The sequence below is a fragment of the Anabrus simplex genome, chromosome 7 (assembly GCF_040414725.1).
Source record: "Anabrus simplex isolate iqAnaSimp1 chromosome 7, ASM4041472v1, whole genome shotgun sequence".
NCBI classification, from domain to species: domain Eukaryota; kingdom Metazoa; phylum Arthropoda; class Insecta; order Orthoptera; family Tettigoniidae; genus Anabrus; species Anabrus simplex.
This window is the reverse complement of record NC_090271.1, coordinates 339983885-340006355: the sequence shown is the minus strand read 5'-3', so window position 1 is coordinate 340006355 and position 22471 is coordinate 339983885. Positions and strand designations below refer to the sequence as shown.

The 22471-nt window shown below is 40.1% G+C and overlaps 1 protein-coding gene across 1 annotated transcript in view; it reads left to right on the top strand.

The window, feature by feature from the left end:
- Positions 1 to 1201: 1201 nt before the first annotated feature.
- Positions 1202 to 22471, top strand: part of Patronin (calmodulin-regulated spectrin-associated protein patronin) — a 760252-nt gene continuing 738982 nt past the window's right edge. Inside the window, exon 1 of the mRNA XM_067151814.2 lies at positions 1202 to 1602. Coding sequence (XP_067007915.2) covers positions 1450 to 1602 — 153 coding nt within the window. The 5' untranslated portion in view covers positions 1202 to 1449. The remainder of the gene's footprint in view (positions 1603 to 22471) is intronic.

The following is a 22471-nucleotide window of genomic DNA, read 5'->3' as shown; positions in this document are numbered from 1 at the left end:
AATAAATAAATACCCTAAAAGAATGAAAGTACAAACTTATAACTCTCAACGCGCAAAATGCGCGTCATTTCAGCTTCAGTGCGTTAGAGCGTGCTGCGCCTTCTTGTTTTGATAAGGTTGTCGATATTTATTTTAGAGTTATCGGTGCCCAGGAAATTCACACCCTCGAACCACAAGGATGTTGCGAGTCGCATTATGAAGGCCCTTAAAAAAATTGAAGACTGTTTTACCGTGAATTTACAGATGTCAAAATTAATCTTGGGAACATTTGGTCATTTTATTCCTGTCATAAACTGTGTGATTCCAGTAATATTTTTAAAACACGCTTTGATATTGTATTTGTATCCAGTTTTTTTAAAAGTCATTCCATTAATCATTTCATTCTACGGGGGATTGTGAATGTGAACTGTGCGGTAGACGGCGCTATGGTGTCAACAAAGACGAATTAACTCTCACTAAATTCTGTTGTATGGCGATACAGTCAGATCATTCATGCACGGCATGCATTTTCCCTCGTGTATTTTTATTGTACGTATTTCGTTTATGGCCATTGTCTGGAATAAATGTTTATTGATGATGATGCTGGTTGTTTAAAGGGACCTAACATTTAGGTCATCGGCCCCCAATAAATTTTTATTATTATAATTGCTATGAAGAATGTTCCGTAGCCCAAATTTTCGGCACTGTTTACTACGATACTTGTTTAAATGAAAGTGTATTTTCCTGCTACGCGTTTAACGTTCGAGGTTCTTGAGTGAGGAAGATGATACTTTGACCTCCATTATAGCTCCGAATAAAGTAAAACGGCATTTTAACAATTGACCAAGTATTGCTCGGTAAAGTTAGATAAAGGAAAGAGGTAAACACGGAGACCTCACAGTAGCTTGGTCATTTCGTGTCTGTGCGAATATAAGCCGCTATGCAACAGTTGGTACTTATCATGAAAGCAAATGTTTGTTGCAAGAGCGATGCATTTTTTTATTAAATGGTATGTAAAATAAAATACATTTCTGACAAATTCAAAGTCGTTGTTTGATAAACGTGCCAGTAACTTTTGCTGTTACCCAGAATACACCCGCCCACAATAGAACGATCTGAGACTGTCATTTGTTAAATCAAACACCTGTGCAAGTAAACATTTTCCAAATACCTGTGCCTCCATTTTCGTTTGATATTTTGTAATGGTTTCGGGTTTTCACAATGAAGAGTGCATGAGAGTAGTGATTCTTGGAGTAACACACTGTTTTTTAAAAATTGTAGTATGGTAGGTTGCATACGTTTTCGGAAGCCGCGGCAAATAATGTCCAACGATTCTTTCTTCTTGTATTTGCACAAGTGACCGCTTTTCCGTTAGTACTTTCTGCTGAATAGTTCGATGCCTGTCAAGTGTCGTGCGTAGGCTAGGCCATGACAAGAGAGCAAGATATGGAATTATGTGTTAATAGTTGAATGTGGAGTGCCATTTCTAGGTTTTTTACGAAGGCGAAATCTCAGACAGTGATCGATAATATAATTGCTAATGATTTTAGCATGGATCGTGTGGAAGATCGCCGAAGGATTACAGGAGACTTGGAGCCACAGGATACGTATGACACACGACAGGTAAGGATTAAACACGCTAGTTAAATTTGGTTATTTATTTGTTTACATTTATAATTATCTCTGAACATATAGATGCAACTAGTAGTAAAGTAATTCATCATTGCTGTCCAATTTCTATGACAGCTATGTTGCTTTCTATATTTGAGATGTGGTCCATAGTGTGTAGGCCTTGTGTGTGGGTTGTTGTGTAGGTTAAACCAGTATTTCTTTGCTCTGCTTCGTAATTCTGTGTATATCGCAGGACTTCTTGTGTCAGCTTCCTGTATTCCAGATTCTGTTGGTTGAAATTAATCATTCTCCTCCAAAGGTGCCTTGTTAATGAAGGGTCTTCAAATATTAGTCAGTTGTCAGTTAACCAAAACTGATAATTTTAATAAGATGATGAATTTAGAAGACTTTCGATATATTTATAACGAATGGTATCCTCTTATCTCTGGACCTTTAAAAAAGAAAAAAAGATAATTAGCCTATGCATAGCCTATGTCCCATGTAGGCCTATCTCGTGAATACTAAATTTTTGGGACAACATTGGCTTCGAAGCCTCTACAACAGCTGTGTCGGAAGGCCTACTCAATTGTTTTTGATAAATTAAATTAAATTATGCTAGTCTTTTATCTCTGACATAACCTAATGTTATCATTGATATTACAACCCATAATTGTAGCCCAAAAAGCCTATATCATGTCTGTAACCTAATAACGTTTTGTGTAATAAAGTTGGCTATGGCGAACATGTAATGCTTAAAGTGGATCACTTAGTGTGACATTGAAGAGCAAGCTTTTAAAAATTATGAAGTATTCATATAATGTCACTTATATTCGCCAGACTGAGATGACATAATTTACTTATTTTTTATTTTATTTTTGAATGAAATTGTTTGTGTGCCCTTTGTCTTTGGCAGCCTCCGAGTGGAGGAAGATTTTGGAAAAAAAAAAAAAAGAATCATGAATGGTCAGTTATCAGCATTGTGGAAGATAGGTCTTGTGTGATATAGGCCCTACATACAAAATGTTATTTTTGTAAGTTAGTAAAATACTATGTAAAAGTAGACTTTCAGGTATTGTGGCCATCATCTTCTCTTGCTGTATTTGTTTGTTTGTGTTTGTCATTTTCATAATCACCATCGATAAAACAATCCCTCTTTTTCTTCCTCCTGTTGGCTTGCTATGCCTAACACAGTGGAGGGTTTTACTGTCAATGTTAAAGTGCCTTTAATAGTCCCTTATTTCACCTACAAGGCAGCAGATTGAGTACTGGAAAGAGTCGTCCACCAATTGTGCCATTCGAGATAATTTAATTGTAGCTATGTTTTAAGGTTTCAGACAAGACGGTTGGCCTGTGTGCTTCACTTATTGCAATTTAATACCTTGGTGATGTTTGTCAGGTAGACTATTTAAGTGTAGTCGAAGTGGGTGTAGTGTTCCATCCTAATGAATTTTCTGAAAGCGTAGAAAACCCATGGGAGAATCTACTCAGAATTACTGCTGAAAGTCACTTCTTTAGGGGGCCAATTCATCCAGGTTTAGCATTTGGGCCTTTTCAGAGTTCTGGTAGGCTATTAGTTTAACAGAAATATTTGACATGCCGAAATCCATTAACACATTAGTTTGATATCTAGTAGGTATCTAATGCATACATTTTGAGTGTCTCTTGCAGCTCCCGTTGTCGTTTAGTCTGACATAGTTATTTGGAAACCAGACCTCTCATTGTTCATAAAGTTTGTGTGAAGAATATGCAAATGGCTTTGTTTCATGAAATTAATTAATTTGTGATACCTCTGGAAAAACCTGTGAAACTCTATCAGTAAAGTACTGTAACCTAAGATTTATGTAGCAAGTTGTGATACATTTTATTCCTTTGTTGTGCCTTCCTCAAAACTTGCCTTATTACTGTTATATTTCTGTGAGAGAATGGACTGCTTGTAGAATGGCCATTTGCAAAGAACTCATTGCAGCTTTAAACTCCCAAGGTCCTGGGATATATAATGTAGACTGAATTATATAATAAAATTCTTCCGGGCTGTTATGCCGTGGTCCACTCCTCTCGCTTCTCCAAGACGTTTCGACTACTGCTGCGGTAGTCATCTTCTGTGGCGTCGTGTAGACACGCTCTCCTGTATCCCGCTGGCGACTGCAAAAGTTGTTTGGGAAGCAGCTGTATTTATATGTAAGTGTGTGGCCTCCAATTGGTTCGCGCTGTGCAAACCGACATCTGATTGACTATCTGAAAGCACGACCTCCGATTGGGTCGCGCTGAGCAGCTTGACGTTTGGTTGGCTATCTGAGCACACGACCTCTGATTGGTTCGCGCCGGGCATGGATTCTGACTGGGTCGCTCCGAGAAGTCTATCGTCTGATTGGATCTCGGAGTGCACGACCTCCGATTGGGTCGTGCCAAGCAATGGATCCTCTGGTTGGTTGACTGTAATGTCCCTGATCTTAATAAACTTCGGCCGTACGTTATATATAGGGGTGTACCAGACCTTGCTGAGTTTCAGTCCTTCCTCCTTTCTCTTAAAGTTATCCGGATGTTTATGTATTTCGATTGCTTCCCTGTAGAGACGGGCGTGAAAGTGGGATGTTGTGGCCAGTATGTCAGTATCCTCGTAACGGATCTCATGATTTCCGTCAAGCAGTGCATGCTCCGCTACTGCTGATTTGTCGTATTGCCCCAAGCGACAATTCCTTTTGTGCTCCGTCAGGCGAGTATTGACACTTCTGCCAGTCGTGCCAATATAAACAGCTCCACAGCTGCACGGTATCCTATAGACCCCAGTAGATGTTGAAGGGTCACGTGGATCTTTGAATTTTTAGGGAAACAGCCAAAGAGGAGCTGGGACAGCCTGGTTGCTGGCACACCTGCTACTATTGCATACCATACCAAGCTGATGCAAGGGTGTCTAGTTGCTGCTTCTAGCTCCTTTTCCTTGGGAAATTTTTATATGTATTTCATGACTTTAGAGTTGAAATTTGTAGCAGTGTTTCCTCTGATGCAAGGGTGTCTAGTTGCTGCTTCTAGCTCCTTTTCCTTGGGAAATTTTTATATGTATTTCATGACTTTAGAGTTGAAATTTGTAGCAGTGTTTCCTACTTTTCTGCTTACTTATAGTTTTTCTACAAGGTGTTTATTCTCTTTGAGGAATTTCACATTATGTTAAGATGTGATTTCATTAGGCCTAGTATTTCACTTGTTACTATAGGTAAGTATTTGTTTTCTCCATTCCGGAGATAGCGGGTTCAAACCCCACTGTCGGCAACCCTGAAGATGTTTTTCCGTGATTTCCCATTTTCACACCAGGCAAATGCTGGGGCTGTACCTTAAGACCAAGGCCTCTTTGTTCCCATCCCATCTCCCCTATCCCATCGTCACCATAAGACCTATGTGTCGGTGTGATAGATATCAAATTTGCAACTTGTTTAAAAAAAAGTTTTTGTACAGTACTTTATGGTACTATAGCCTACTGGTAAAGTAACCAACAGTTGCTTAGGCTCTCTTATAACGCCTGGTTTAGCGTTTCTCCAGTTTCATTTTCTGACATGTTCTAAATGTTCCCACGTCTCTGTCATCAGATCTTAGCACCTTAGCCCATTTTGATGATGATCTCTGGATATCAGCTGGCTGAGAAATTATGAAGTTTATTGGCAACCTGTTCGAGGCATTTGATTGCATATGCCTTGCTTCTTGCCTCTTAGAAATTGACTTGGAAAGTAAACTGTATTTCTTTTTGTATCAGAGTATTGCTTCGTTTGCACATACTCGTTAGTACAGGTCTGCACTTTTCATAGTTCTTTATCTACTTTATGCCATGGTTTCTTTACAGCCTTTAACAAATGGTTTGTAAATACTGCGATGTTCAGCTCTAGCACAAACATGTAATGCTCAGTGGATAAAGTCACAAGTTATAAAGATTGGAACTTCCCACCTAATCAATACTATTATTTATTATAAGGTACTTGAAATATTTTTACATTGCAGTACTGGTTTCGACCCTATGTGTGGGTCACCTTCAGCTGCTGAAGAACTTTGATCTTATTAACGACTAGCTGATGTACCCGTGCTTCGCTACGGGATTCTCGGAAAGACTGTCTTTGTGGTTTCCTAACTGAAGTCAAGTTAGGCCATTGCAAAAACGTCCGTAGTAATGTAATGATTAAAAGCAATGTTATCATATAAAATACTCGATCAAATGGAAAACTGTACATTTTCTCATTTTTGTTCCATATTGAAAACAGCAATCTCACTTAGTTTACAAAAGGACTATATTTATTAATCCACCTATTCAATACAATTAATAACCTTATGTGGTTAAATAAACATATAAATTCTAAATTTTAAGGGGACATGTTTCGCCCTTCTTTTATTGGGCATCATCGGCCTTATTTAATCTTAAAATAAGCATTGTTTAGAGGACATTGACATTTATAAAAATTGAACTGTGATTTCTTAAGGTAATAACACTAAAGGATAGTAGTTATAAAATATGATGTTGAGACATTACTGGTACATATACAACACATGTTAAAATCATTGTAAAGAAATTTAAGATCTTTGTCCAAAAGAAAATTTGTGTCATATAAAATTCTAAAAACAGCACGTCTGACACTGAAGTAGGCCCTCTTCGTAAGAAAATTCAAGCATATACTTGCTTGGGGCATTTGTAAACAAGTCTTCAATAGACTTGAATGGTTGAAACATTGAGGTTGAATTTTGTTTATTTTTTGCGAACCCGCGCTAAAAATTATTGGCCAGGAGAAAAGGCGAATGTTTTAAATTATTAAGTTGATTGATCCAAAATTATCGTAATATAACCAATGCAAAAAGATGATGTGCTGGTTGAAGCTGCTTTTGAGATGAGTATATCAGAGTATTTGACAGGTATGTTTGACTGTCTCGTGAAAGTGTAGTCCCTCTAGAAGATGTAGAACACCGAGGAAAATAATGTGGTTATATCATTCGCGTTGGTCTGTCAACCATTCTAGTCTATTGAAGACTTGTTTACAACTGCCCCAAGCAAGTATATGCTCGAATTTTCTTACGAAGAGGATCCACTTCATTGTCAGACAAGTGCTGTTTTTAGAATTTTATATGACATAAAATTTCTTTTGGACAAAGATTTTAAATTTGTTTACAATGATTTTAACATGTGTTGTACATGTAATGTCTCAACATCATATATTATAGGCCTAACTACTATTCCTTAGTGTTATTACCTTAAGAAATCACAGTTCAATTTTTATAAATGTCAATGTCCTCTAAACAATGCTTGTTTTGAGATTAAATAAGGCTGATGATGTCCAATAAAAGAAGGGCAAAGCATTTCCCCTTAAAATTTAGAATTTCTACGTTTATTTAAACACACACACACAACGTCCATAATCCCCATTTTTAAAGAAAAGGGGGACATTCAGGATTGTGCAAATTACAGAGGAATAAAACTCATGTCGCACACTATGAAAATCTGGGAAAAAGTCATTGAAAGTAGGCTTAGGCAGGAGACAATAATAGCAGAAGAACAATTTGGATTTATGCCAGGGAAAGGAACCATAGATGCCATTTTTTCTCTAAGACAGCTCATGGAAAGACACAGAGAAAAGAGGAAAGAATTACATATGGTGTTTATTGATTTAGAGAAGGCTTATGATCGTGTGCCCCGCCAAGAAGTATGGAGATGCATGAGATCCAAGGGAGTACCAGAGAAGTATGTGCGCATCATTCAGGACATGTATCATGGGTCAAAGACGCAAGTTAGAAGCAGTGTAGGGCTAACAGAAACCATTCCAGTTGAAGTTGGTCTCCATCAAGGATCTGCGCTGAGTCCTTATATCTTTAATCTGATAATGGATGTTCTCTCTGAAAGTCTTAGAGATCCAGCTCCTTGGTGCATGCTATTTGCAGATGACATCGTACTATGCAGCACTAATAGAGAACAACTTGAACTTAAACTAGAACACTGGAAAAAAGCACTGGAGGATAGAGGTCTTAAAATCAGCCGGAATAAGACAGAATACTTGTGCCTCGGTGGAAAGGGAAATTATAGTGTGAAAATGGATGGAAATCAACTCCTCGCAAGTAATTGTTTCAAGTACCTTGGATCAACTGTATCTGATGATGGCAATCTAGATCTGGAAATTACACACCGAATTCAGGCTGCCTGGTTAAATTGGAAAAGGCTGTCTGGTGTCCTCTGCGACAGGAGACTAAATGTCCAAGTGAAAGGGAGTGTCTACAAAAGTGCGGTGAGACCTGCCATGTTATACGGTGCAGAAACTTGGCCAATAGTACAATCGCAAAATAAGCGGTTGGATGTAGCCGAAATGAAAATGCTGCGATGGATGTGTGGTGTTACTAGGAAAGACCATATCAAGAACAGCTTCATACGAGGCAGTGTTAAGGTTACTCAAGCATCACAGAAAGTTCAAGAAAGGCGTTTGCTCTGGTATGGTCACATTAAGCGCAGGGATGAGAACTATGTAGCAAGAAGAGTGCTTGACTTGGAGGTGAAGGGCAGGAGGGAGAGAGGCAGACCTAGAAGAAGATGGATGGACTGTGTGCGAGAAGACTTCGCAGAAAAGCAGTTAACTGAAAACACCATTTGGGACCGAGGAAAATGGAAAAGACTTGTCAAAAACGTCGACCCCGCATGAGCGGGAAAAGACGAAGAAGAAGAAGATTTAAACACACAACGTGGTATTACTTGTATTGAATAGGTGGGGCAATAAATATACTCCTTTTGTAAACGGAGACAGTTCTATGGTGCTGATCTAACAGTCCAAAGTTCCTGTGCTGGAATGTGCAGGCCGCCGACAGCTGCGAACACTCCTCTGCCATTATTCTGTTAAATATGCACAGTGCCTCATTGTAGGGATTGAATAGCTCGAATGCTTTTTTTTATAGTTTGTTATGTACCAGTAGTATCAGCAAAATTTATGAACCAGAGGAATGACATGTTAAAGAAGAAAGTTATCTAACTCTCCAGCTATTTCCCGCCAATATTCAGGCAGGCCGTTTTACTCTGTACGACCGGGTGAATTGGCCGTGCGGTTAGGGGCGCACAGCTGTGAGCTTGCATCTGAGAGGTACCGGTAGTGGGTTCGTACCCCACTGTTGGCAGCCATGAAAATGACTTTCCATGGCCTACCATTTTCACACCAGGAAAATGCTGGGGCTGTACCGTAATTAAAGACAGGGCTGCTTCATTCTCACTCCTAGCCCTTTCCTATCCCATCGTTGCCATAAGACCTATGCGTCGGTGCGATGTAAAGCAAATAAAAAAACAAACTCTGTATACAGCAGTAATCCCATCTATCGCAGATGAGTGGCGACATCAGACACAAAGCACATTACAACAAACAATGGTCAATGATAATGTTATTGTTGATCAATGTTATGAGCTTTCTATATTTCACATTTAGTTTTCTTTCGACTGTGTGATAATAGGGCATCTTGCAAAATTATTTATAGCGTAGACTGTAGTTCCTTATTCGCCGACTTAACATACCGATTTTCATTAAATTCTGTTTATCCATTTTCTTGTGACTCGGCGCTGATATGGACTTAGCAACAAAAAATCAAAATTCATGAATATCTCGGTTATCATAACCGGTACGGTAAAAATGTATAAAGCATAAATGATTGGAAATTTAGTACTATATAACTTTTGTTATGTAGGCTAGTATTTGACCATAGGACCACTATTGACATACATATTTGAGAATTACATTTTAGGCCTTCCCCTAAACTACCATTTCACTCAGCATGAATACAGTTATTTATGGCCTGGATTGTATCGACTTATCCTCCGACTTTGCATACCAATTTTCATTAAGATAGGACCACTAATAACATAAATATCTCAGAATTAAATTTTAGGCCTTCCCCTCAACTACCATTTCTTTCAGCGTGATTAAGATTATATATGGCTTAGATTGTAGTGACTTATTTCCGGACTTTACATACCAGTTTCCATTAAATTCTCTTCATCCATTTTCTCATGATGCGCATACATACAGACAGACAGAAATTACGGAAAATTAAAAAGTTCATTTTCTTGTTACTATGGACATGACCGATACAGAAATACCACCCTTTTTTAATTATGAGCAATGTACAGACACTGACTGAGCAAATGTCATAGGATAGCGGACCACTGATGCGCAGGTGTGTTGTCTGCGCACCACACGCCCCCTGTGCCAGCGGCAGTTGTATAGGCGACCTTGTGAGCAGTGGCTGTGCATGTGACAGGTGTAACATGGAACGTCGTCGTGAGCTGACACCGTTCGAACAGGGTATGGTGGTCGGTGCCCGGCGGAGGGGAAGTGTGATTTCGGAAGTGGTGCGGGAATTCGGCTTCACACGATCAACTGTGTCCAGGGTGTATCTGAATGGTTGAATGCAGGTGTCACCGTCCACAACAAACGAACGACTGGCCGTCCAGCCACCCTTGATTGACCGTGACCGGTGATATCCGAGACGGATTCTCACTAGTGAAAGACAGGCAACCGTGCAACAAATGACGGCTCAATTCATGCTAGACACGTTTCTCAGTGGACAATCAATAGGAACATGGGTTCTATGGAGTATGGGAGCCGGCGCCGCACACGGGTGCCACTGTTTACCCAACGTCATCGGGCACAACGACGCGCATTTCTCGCCAGTCACCAGGGATGGACACTGGAACAATGGTGTAACATGATATGGTCGGACGAATCATGATTTAAACTGCACCATGCAGATGGGAGGCACCGTGTATGGCGCAGACCACATGAAGCGATGGATCTCGCCTGTCTCGAAGATGTGGTCCAGGGCGCTGGTGTCTCTGTTGTGGTCTGGGGTGCATTTTCCTGGTGTGGAATGGGCCTCCAGTTGTTCTGGAAGAGACTTTGAATGGTACACGGTATGTTGAGCTGCTCGGAGACCGTCTCCACTCATTTTTGACCTTCCAGCGCCGAGACGGTTCTGCGGTGTTTCAAGATGATAACGCGCGGCCACATCGCTCCCACGTCGCCTGGGAATGGTTCCAGGAATATGCAGCGGAGGTCCAACGACTGCCATGGCCACCCAGGAGCCCCAATATGAACCCTATCGAGCATATCTGGGATGTCCTGGAATGCAGGCTCCATGCCATGGATCCTGCACCCACGAACAGACCAGCATTGGTGGCCGCTCTGCAAATGATTTAGTGTCAGCTGTGTCCGGAGGACTACCAGGGACTTGTCGACTCACTTCTACGGCGTCTCACTGCAGTTTGCAGGGCCAGAGGAGGCCCCACACACTATTTGGTGACTGTCCCATGATATTTGCTAAGTCACTGTATATAGATTATGTTGCTTGAGTCATCAGTCCATAGACTGGTTTGATGCAGCTCTCCATGCCACCCTATCCTGTGCTAACCTTTTCATTTCTACGTAACTATCACATCCTACATCTGCGCTAATCTGCATGTCATATTTATACCATGGACTACCCCTACCGTTCTTACCACCTACACTTCCTTCAAAAACAACTGAACAAGTCTTGGGTGTCTTAAGATGTGTCCTGTCATTCTGTCTCTTCATCTCGTCAAATTCAGCCAAATCGATCTCCTCTCACCAATTCGATTCAGTATCTCTTCATTCGTGATTTGATCTATCCATCTCACCATCAGCATTCTTCTGTAACACCACATTTCAAAACCTTCTGTTCTCTTTCTCCCGAGCTAGTTATCATCCATGTTCCACTTCCATACAATGCCTCACTCCAGATGAAAGTCTTCAGAAACATCTTTTTCATTCCCGTATCAATGTTTGAAGTGAACAAATTCCTTTTCTTAAGAAAGACCTTCCTTGCTTGTGCTAGTCTGCATTTTATGTCCTCCGTACTTCTGCCATCGTTAGTTATTTTACTACCCAAGTAACAATATTCATCTACTTCCTTTAAGACTTCATTTCCTAATCTAATATTTGCTACATCACCTGTCTTCGTTCGACTGCACTCCATTACCTTTGTTTTGGGCTTATTTTCATCTTGTACATATACTCCTTACTCAACACTCTGTCCATACCATTCAGCAATTTCTCGAGATGTTCTGCAATCTCAGATAAAATAATATCATCGGCAAATTGCAAGGTTTTGATTTCCTCTCCTTGGATTGTGACTCCCTTTCCAAATTCCTCTTTGATATCCTTTACTGCCCGTTGTATATAAACATTGAAAAGGAGGGGGGGGCAGACTACAGCCTTGCCTCACTCCTTTCTGGATTGCTGCTGCTTTTTCAAAGCCCTCGATTCTTATCACTGCTGACTGATTTTCATACAGATAGTAGATAATTCTTTGTTCTTTTTTCTTAAGAAAGACCTTCCTTGCTTGTGCTAGTCTGCATTTTATGTCCTCCGTACTTCTGCCATCGTTGGTTACTTTACTACCCAAGTAACAATATTCATCTACTTCCTTTAAGACTTCATTTCCTAATCTAATATTTCCTGCATCACCTGCCTTTGTTCGACTGCACTCCATTACTTTTGTTTTGGACTTATTTTTCACCTTGTACTCCTGACCCAAGACTTCGTCCATACTATTCAGCAACTTCTCAAGATCATCTGCAGTCTCAGATAAAATAACAATATCATCAGCAAATCTCAAGGTCTTGATCTCCTCTCCTTGGATTGTGATTCGCTTTCCAAATTCCTCTTTGATATCCTTTACTCCCTGTTCTGTGTAAACATTGAAAATGAGGGAGGACAAACTGCAGCCTTGCCTCACTCCTTTCTGGATTGCTGTTTCTTTTTCAAAGCCCTCGATTCTTATGACTGCAGATTGATTTTTTATACAGATTGTAGATAATTCTTCGTTCTCGGTATCTGATCCCAATCACCTTCAGAATATTAAATAGCTTGGTCCAATCAATGTTATCGAATGCTTTTTCTAGATCTATGAACGCCATGTATACGTTGGCTTGTTCTTTGTAATTTGATCCTCTAAGAACAGACGTAAAGTCAGGATAGCTTCACGTGTTCCTACATTTCTTCTGAAGCCAAATTGATCTTCTCCCAACTCATCTTCAACTTGTCTTTCCATTCTTCTGTAAATAATACGTGTTAAAATTTTGCAGGCACGAGATACTAAACTAATGGTGCAGTAGTTTTCACACCTGTCAGCACCGACTTTGTTGGGAATAGGTATAAGAACATTCTACTGAAAATCGCATTTCACTTCTCCTGTCTCATACATCTTACACACTAAATGGAATAACTCTGCCATGCTGGTTTCTCCTAAGGCAGTCAGTAATTCAGAGGGAATGTCGTCAATTCCAGGAGGCTTGTTCCTATTTAGGTCGGGCCGATGACCTTCACTGTTAGGCCCCTTTAAACAACAAGCAACAAGCCTATTTAGGTCTCTCACAGCTGTGTCAAATTCTGACCTCAAAATTGGGTCTCCCATTTCATCAGCATCAACAGCCTCTTCATGTTCCAGAACCAAATTATCTACATCTTTACCTTGATACAACTGTTGGATATGTTCCTGCCATCTTTCTGCCTTGTCTTCTTTCCCTAGAAGTGGCTTTGCATCTGAGCTCTTAATATTCATACACCTAGATTTCCTTTCTCCAAAGGTTTCTGTGATTTTCCTGTATGCAGCATGTACCTTACCTACAACCATACAACCTTCGACATCCTTGCACTTCTCCAGTCATTCTTCCTTAGCTACCTTGCATTTTCTATCCACTTGATTCTTTAATCGCCTGTATTCTTTTCTGCCCTCTTCATTTCTAGCATTCTTGTATTTTCATCGTTCATCAATCAGGTCTATATCTCCTGAGTTACCCATTGATTCTTAGTTGATCTTTCCTTTCTTCCTAACGTTTCTTCAGCAGCCCTAGGGACCTCATTCTTCCCGACTGTCCATTCTTCTTCTATTGTGTTTCCTTTAGTGTTTATGCGACGTGTTGCTTGAAACAGTCCCTCCCATTTGTCTTTCAACTTGTCTAGATACCATCTCCTTGCATTCCTTCCTTTCTTCAACTTCATATAGCATTTCATAACCAGCAAGTTGTGGTCAGAGTCCACGTCTGCAGCTGGGAGACTGTCTCGTTACCAAAAATTGATGCCTGCTTGGCCATCAGATGATATAGTTGTTGATTCCCATAGTTTATTCCCATAGAATTCTCTCATAGCGCATTGGCACCAACTGATGAGCCCAACTTAGCACACGGGGGCGAAACGCTGGCAACCAGCAATGAGTTAGCTGGAAAATATATAATGTCCAATAACATACCATTTATATTGGTAAGGTCACATGGTTCGCAGGGGTGGTATTAAACTTGCTATGACTTTTCTATGACAGGCCAAGACAGCAAGTAAATAATCTGACAGTCCAACAGATCACAGTTATGAAGAAGGGAACATTCTCACTTTAGATAATCTGACATCAAACCCTGACAACTTGACCCTTAGCAAACAACAAGACTATTTTAAATTTATTCGCTCAGAACATGCAACTCACACCTGTTTCATTGTGCAGCACATCAAGACATACGATAATTTATTACTAAACTTCCTACTGACGCAAGTTTTACAAAACTCGGTACCTTATAACTTCGTAATAAGACGTTTTTAAATTTAAAATAAGAGTATCAACATTGTAATACTGTAATCAAAGCAAAGCGTATGTGAATGAACATCAAGATTAGTGACATAACAAACTGGTGAACATGTTCAACTTTTAAACTTCTCTTCCAGGCATATTTTAATACTGCAATGCATCAATGTAATTTAGAATTAGTCATTAGAATCAGTAATGTTTTAATAAGATCAAGGTTCTTCAGCAGCTGAAGGTGACCCACACATAGTACTGCCATGTAAAAATATTGTAGGCCTAAGTACCGTATAGTAAATAATAGTATTTATAAATTGTGATCATTAGAATTATTAATACAGAAAATGAAGTTAAGAGATTATGATGAAGTGGATAAAGTGACATGCTATATTTGAAGTAGTAACTGGTGCCTCAAGATTGTGGTAATTTGTAGATTACTCATTTTGCCAGAGTGAGGAGTTTAATAAAATGTAAACTCAAAAATGACTCGGGATACTGTTGATAAGCTAAGTAATTTGACTGAGAATTGAGTCAGCATTTTCTCCTTGGTAGATGCACAAGAGAACCAGGGAGGGAGATCATTCCATGTGCTGACACTCATAATTCTTCGTGATTAAGGAATATACTTCATATTGTATTATGAAAGAAAGAAAAAGGATGAGGCATATTTTTGCTAATGAATTATTGTAATAACAACTTACCATTCTCTACTTCATAAATACATTTGTAGGCAGGAAGCACAATGGCGGAAACAGCCATCCCTTTGTTGCTTTCCTTCCGACTTGCTCTGGTACGAGAAATGTGTAATCTGTTACGCTGTGCATCGCTGGCAGATTATCACTGTTGAAAAGAACTCTTCAAATTATTTGTGTGTGTTCTGAGATTCTTGTACTGTACAGCAATTGTACTGAAGATTTTGATGCTGTGGTATGCAGCGATACATCATGGCATGACTTTTACCCATACAGAAATTTGCTGTTATTTTTATCTGTGCTTGGTTTTGTTATTTCACTGTTGTTTCTTATGTGCATTTTATTTTTGCCACTGTTTTTCTGTATTGCTGCAAAACCAAAATGAGTCCCCTCTAAAACGCCCCTTCCCTTGAGTTTCCCTAAAAATAATCTGCTGCTTAATTTCTTCCTCCTCTTATCTTGAAATTAAGTACAGAGTTGCACCAATATATGTGCCGCTATTTTCCAGTAATGCTGGGAGCAGCTTAGCAGGAACGTTCGATGTGGCAGCCGTGTTGTCATGAGAGCAATACTGTTTTCTTAACATGGAATGAGCTATAGCAGTCATGTAGTTGCCAGTTCCTCGGTAACTTTAAGTTAAAAACACACAGCTGAAATCACAGCAAAGTAAACACAGTAGTTAATACTTTTAGCTTCAAAATTAAGCAAGAGATGTGAATATGTGCCTGACTATGTCTTTATTCTAGAACACTTTTGTTTCCAACAGTTGTTCCCATGTGCCAAATAAATATTTCTGATATTCCTGACTGTAAAGCAGGAAGATATACCTTACCTGTGATTGGATCAAGTGAGGTTAAGGTGGTTGTGATTATTGTTTTACCAGGCAAGTTGGCCATGCGGTTAGGGCGCGCAGCTGTGAGCTCGCATCCTGGAGATAGAGAGTTCGAATCCCACTGTCGCCAGCCCTGAAGATGGTTTTCCGTGGTTTCCCATTTTCACACCAGGCAAATGCTGAGCTGTACCTTAATTAAGGCCACTGGAATGCAGCGGTAGGCCAAGGAAGAGAAGGTAATACAGTAGGAGAATTCGGATTGGTACAAAGGAACGAAAGAGGAAGTCGGCTGGTTGAATTCTGCACTGATCATGATTTAGTCCTTGCCAATACTTGGTTCAAACATCACACACGACGGCTGTATACGTGGACGAGACCTAGGGAGACACTGGAAGGTATCAAATGGATTACATTATCATTAGGCAGAGATTCAGAAACCAGGTGTTGGATTGCAAAACTTTCCCAGCTGCAGACGTTGACTCTGACCACAACTTGCTGGTTATGAAATGCTATATGAAGTTGAAGAAAGGAAGGAATGCAAGGAGATGGTATCTAGACAAGTTGAAAGACAAGTGGGAGGGATTGATTCAAGGAACATGTTGCATAAAGACTAAAGGAAAAGGCTGAAGGAAACATAATAGAGGAAGAGTGGAGAGTCATGAAAAATGAAGTCAGTAGGGCTGCTGAAGAAACGCTAGGAAGAAAGGAAAGATCAACTAAGAATCATTGGGTAACTCAGGATATATAGACCTGATTGATGAACAACGAAAGTTCAAGAATGCAAAAAATCAAGAGGGCTTAAAGGAATACAGGCAATTAAAGAATGAAGTGGATACGAAGTACAGGACAGTTAAGGAAGAATGACTGAAGGAGAAGTGCAAGGATGTCGAAGGTTGTATTGTCCTGGGAAAGGTAGATGCTCCATACAGGAAAATCAAGGAAACCTTTGGAGAAAGGAAATCTAGATGTATGAATATTGAGAGCTCAGATGGAAAGCCACTTCTAGGGAAAGAAGAAAAAGCAGAAAGATGGCAGGAACATATCCAACAGTTGTATCAAGGTAAAGATGTAGATAATTTGGCTCTGGAACAAGAAGAGGCTGTTGATGCTGATGAAAGGACAGAACCAATTTTGAGGTCAGAATTTGATTCAGCTTTGAGATACCTAAAAAGGAACAAGGCACCTGGAATTGTTGACAATCCCTCTGAATTACTGACTGCCTTAGGAGAAACCAGCATGGCAGAGTTATTCCATTTAGAATGTCAGATGTATGAAACTGAAGTGCCATCCGATTTTCGGCAGAATGTTGTTATACCTATTCCCAAGAAAGCCGGTGCTGACAGGTGTGAAAACTACTGTACCATTAATTTAGTATCTCTCGCCTGCAGAATTTTAACACGTATTACATTATTTACAGAAGAATGGAAAGACAAGTTGAAACTGAGTTGAGAGAAGATCAATTTGGCTTCAGAAGAAATGTAGGAACACGTGAAGCAATCCTGACTTTAAGTCTGATCTTAGAGGATCGAATTACGAAGGACAAGGATAATGAAAAGACATTTGATATTGTTGAGTGGACCAAACTATTTGAGATTCTGAAGGTGATAGGGATCAGATACCGAGAATAAAGAATTATCTACTATCTGTATGAAAATCAGTCTGCAGTGATAAGAATCGAGGGCTTTGAAAAAGCAGCAGCAATCCAGAAAGGAGTGAGGCAAGGCTGTATTCTGCCCCCCCTCCTTTTCAATGTTTATATACAACGGGCAGTAAAGGATATCAAAGAGGAATTTGGAAAGGGAGTCACAATCCAAGGAGAGGAAATCAAAACCTTGCAATTTGCCGATGATATTATTTTATCTGAGATTGCAGAACATCTCGAGAAATTGCTGAATGGTATGGACAGAGTGTTGAGTAAGGAGTATATGTACAAGATGAAAATAAGCCCAAAACAAAAGTAATGGAGTGCAGTCGAACGAAGACAGGTGATGTAGCAAATATTAGATTAGGAAATGAAGTCTTAAAGGAAGTAGATGAATATTATAATCACAGCAATAGAACCAGCTTTTGGGTGGTTAGGCCGTGTGCATAATGCAGAGTTTCGTCCAGACGTGCCATTTGGACTCATCAGCTGGAATGGCACGTCCCTCCAGCTGATGAGTCCAAATGGCACGTCTGGACGAAACTCTGCATTATGCACACGGCCTAACCACCCAAAAGCTGGTTCTATTGCTGTGATTATAAGATCTGCGGCCGTGAAAGCCTTTTTTGATGTTTTTGATAGATGAATATTGTTACTCGGGTAGTAAAGTAACTAACGATGGCAGAAGTACGGAGGACATAAAATGCAGACTAGCACAAGCAAGGAAGGTCTTTCTTAAGAAAAGAAATTTGCTCACTTCAAACATTGATACGGGAATGAGAAAGATGTTTCTGAAAACTCATCTGGAGGTGGTATTGTATGGAAGTGAAAAATGGACGATAACCAGCTCAGAAAGAAAGAGAATAGAAGATTTTGAAATGTGGTGTTGCAGAAGAATGCTGAAGGTGAGATGGACAGCTCGAATCACGAATGAGGAGATACTGAATCGAATTGGTGAGAGGAGATTGATTCGGCTGTATTTGACGAGAAGAGATAGAATGATAGGACACATCTTAAGACACCCAAGACTTGTTCAGTTGTTTTTGAAGGAAGTGTAGGTGGTAAGAACGGTAGGGGTAGACCAAGGTATGAATATGACAAGCAGATTAGAGCAGATGTAGTTGCAATAGTTATGCAGAAATGAAAAGGTTAGCACATGATAGGGGGGCATGGAGAGCTGCATTAAGCCAGTATATGGACTGATTACTCAACAGCAACATCGGGCTGAAAGCCTGCAGTCTAATATAACTACAACACCTTTCGGGCCAAAGAATCTTTCCTGAAACTTGACAAGCCAATGTTGCAATTACTATCATTGTTATATAATATTTAAATAATGCGTTATAATTTCACCAAGGTAAATAAAAATAAAACCACTACCGTGCTGACAAAACTAATTTACGCAATTGACAGTAATGCACATACCGGACTAATTGGCAATATAGTGGCTTAGAGGATGCTTTTTCTACCACGATAAAAGGAGGCATTGAATTTGGAGTGAAATTCAACTGCATTAAGGTAATGGTTTCCTTGTACTCATCTGCAGTTTCTTACCTGCGTAATTCAGGTATAATACAATTGTTACCCTTGTAGTCAGAAAATGAAATTAGTCATCGTCGACTTGTCGTGGAGAAGAGACTTAAGTGGCATGGAGGGATTCGTCTCAGTCCTATAATCATACCATATTAATAAAGGCAATGGGTTGGGATATAGTATCATATCTGAAATACTTATTTGATTGTTTGGTTGATGGAGCTATACCAAATGAATGGAGAGTTGCTATAGTAGCCCCTGTGTATAAAGGAAAGGGTGATGGACATAAAGCTGAAAATTACAGGCCAGTCAGTTTGACATGCATTGCATGTAAGCTTTGGGAAAGCATTCTTTCTGATTATATTAGACATGTTTGTGAAATTAATAACTGGTTTGACAGAAGGCAGTTTGGGTTTAGGAAAGGTTATTCCACTGAAGCTCAACTCGTAGGATTCCAGCAAGATATAGCAGATATCTTGGATTCTGGAGGTCAAATGGACTGTATTGCGATTGACCTATCTAAGGCTTTATCTGACCCTGTAATAATTAAGAGGGTAATTCCTCAAGGCAATATTATTGGACCTTTATGTTTTCTTATATATATATAAATGATATGTGTAAAGAAATGGAATCAGAGATAAGGCTGTTGCAGATGATGTTATTCTGTACAGATTAATAAATAAGTTACAAGATTGTGAGCGGCTGCAGGGTGACCTCGATAATGTTGTGAGATGGACAGCAGGCAATGGTATGATGATAATCGGGGTTAAAAGTCAGGTTGTGAGTTTCACAAATAGGAACAGTCCTCTCAGTGTTAATTACTGTGTTGGAGAGGTGAACGTTCCTTTTGAGGATCATTGTAAGTACCTAGGTGTTAATATAAGGAAAGATCTTCATTGGGGTTATCACATAAATATGATTGTAAATAAAGGGTACAGATCTCTGCACATGGTTATGAGGGTATTTAGGGGTTGTAGTAAGGATGTAAAGGAGAGGGAATATAAGTCTCTGGTAAGACCCCAACTAGAGTATGGTTCCAGTGTATGGGACCCTCGCCAGGATTACTTGATTCAAGAACGGGAAAAAATCCAAAGAAAATCAGCTCGATTTGTTCTGGACGATTTCCGACAAAAGAGTAGCGTTACTAAAATGTTGCGAAGTTTGGGCTGGGAAGACCTCGGAGAAAGGAGACGAGCTGCTCGACTAAGTGGTATGTTCCGAGCTGTCAGCGGAGAGATGGCGTGGAACGACAACAGTAGACGAATAAGTTTGAGTGGTGTCTTTAAAAGTAGGAAATATCACAATATGAAGATAAAGTTGGAATTCAAGAGGATAAATTGGGTGCAAATATTCGTTTATAGGAAGGGAAGTTAGGGATTGGAATAACTTACCACGGGAGATGATCAATAATTTTCCAATTTCTTTGCGATCATTTAAGAAAAGGCTAGGAAAACAACATGTAGGGAATCTGCCAGTAGGGCGACTGCCGTAAATGCAGATCAGTAGTGATTGATCAGTCACTTTTGATCTGTATTTAGGACTGTCGCCGAGGTGGCAGATGTCCTATCTGTTGTTTACTATTTTTTTGAAATAATTTCAAAAAGTTTACGAATTTGTGAAACAATTGGCAAAAAGCGAATATGCTTTGGACATTCCATTGCGGTTTTGTGAATGAAATGTAAACATTCCGTCACAGTTGACCTTCTTTTACCGAGCGAGTTGTTCATGTGCACGGCTGTGAGCTCGCATTGGGGAAATAAGGGTTCGAACTGATTGTCGGCAACCCTGAATATGGTTTTCCATGGTTTCCCATTTTCACACCAAGCAAACCCTGAGGCTGTACCGTAATGAAGACTACGGCCGCTTGCTTCCCACTCGTGTCGCATCGTCGCCTTAAGGCCTGTCTGTCGGTGCGACGTAAAGTCTGGCGCGCTGTTTTGAGGGTTAAAATGTGGCAGAGACGTAAAATCCCAAATTATATGGTAGAAGTCGCTCATGTTCCTGTTCTTCACATCTTTGTCACACGTGCACCTAGAAATGTCCTTTGTTATTTCTGTTTACTCATTCTCCCTTATTTTCTCCCAGCCAATGCATGTGGGGTGTTTGAAATGAACAGTCACGTCTCTCTGGTTCGGATTCCATGAGAAACTGGAGGTCCTGTGGCAGTGAACTGTATCAGCAGTAACATGCTTGCTTTCTAAAGAAACTCCTTTCCCTTGGTGGTATACACAGTGAAGTAAGTTGTGAAGTTTGTAAAATATTTGGGAATGTACCAGTCATCAACGTCCCATTCCTTTTCCTAGTAGTTTACAAAATAACATGTGCCTTCAATTTTTTTCTGTCAACATCATGGAATGATGGAATAATGTACTTTTCCTTTGATCTTTAGCTGAATGTAGGAACATTCTCTTCTTGTTAGCCGGGGTTTCATTCTTTACTAGATGAATCATCCAGTGTTGTGGCTGCACAAACGGATGTTAGCTGGTATTCACAGGAGAACACTGCCATGCCTTCTCATGGAAGGTAAGAATTGGCCTCCAGTACTTGCGGTGCCCATTGTTTCATTACTTCACTTGTTATCATTTCAGTAAGTATTACGATTCCGGCACCTCTGCGTCTCCGGAAACCGCAAAAGTAGTTAGTGGGATGTAAAGCAAATAACATTCAGTATTACTCTTATGTATCGAATCTGTTGGCTTCTTTAGTCAGATTCCTTCAGTGGCATCTCTATTCCTACAGCCTTCGAGACGTGAGCGGACGACAACTGAGGCGCATCGTACTTATCCAGCAGGCTTATGGAGTCTCTGAGGCCGACGGAGTGGTTGAGCGGTGTTCGTCGCGTAGCTGGTATTCGGCAGCCCTGAGAGTGGTTTCCCATATGCACACCAAGATCTAGCGGACGTGGTGCAAACCATTAACTTGTTTATTCAAGGTCCGGCTCCCAGCGTCAAGGGTCCCAGGCTCGATTGCCGGCCGGGTCGGGGTAGTTAATTCCTCTGACTCGGAGACTTGTTATATTTGTCCCAGTACACTCGTCTTCATATTCATAGAACGTACTACACAAACAACGAATAGTGAATACAACCTTTCCTCAGGAAGGGCGTGCGACCCCACCAGGGTGTAGGATCAACGGTGGAAAAAAGAAATGACTGTCAACTTTTTTACAAGGGTAATTGCATGTGAACTTTCCTTTTTTCTTGGTGCTGCGGTAATTATTTGTTTTGAAACGTAGCCTGCCTAATGCTATTGTAGAATAGGACTTTTAAATTATACATTTACAGTATAAATTGGATTAGGAATCTTTTGATCCATGAAAGTAAGGTTACTCTGGCACCGTCGTAGAGCGTTCTGTTTTACCGCATTATTTAGGGGCGTATTTTATCTCTTTATCCATACTTCATCCGGGTGGTTACTTGTTCACTAAAGGGGAACGTTGGCAGCGCTGCAGAATCGTAACTGTACGCCATAGATCTGCTAAATGGATGGGACTTGTGCGCTAACAAATTAATCTTCAACGAAAATTATAAATAATCCAACGCTAATGATTAACAGGCAAGTATGATATAATTAGAGAGCTTTAAAAGAGTGAAGCGTACATTA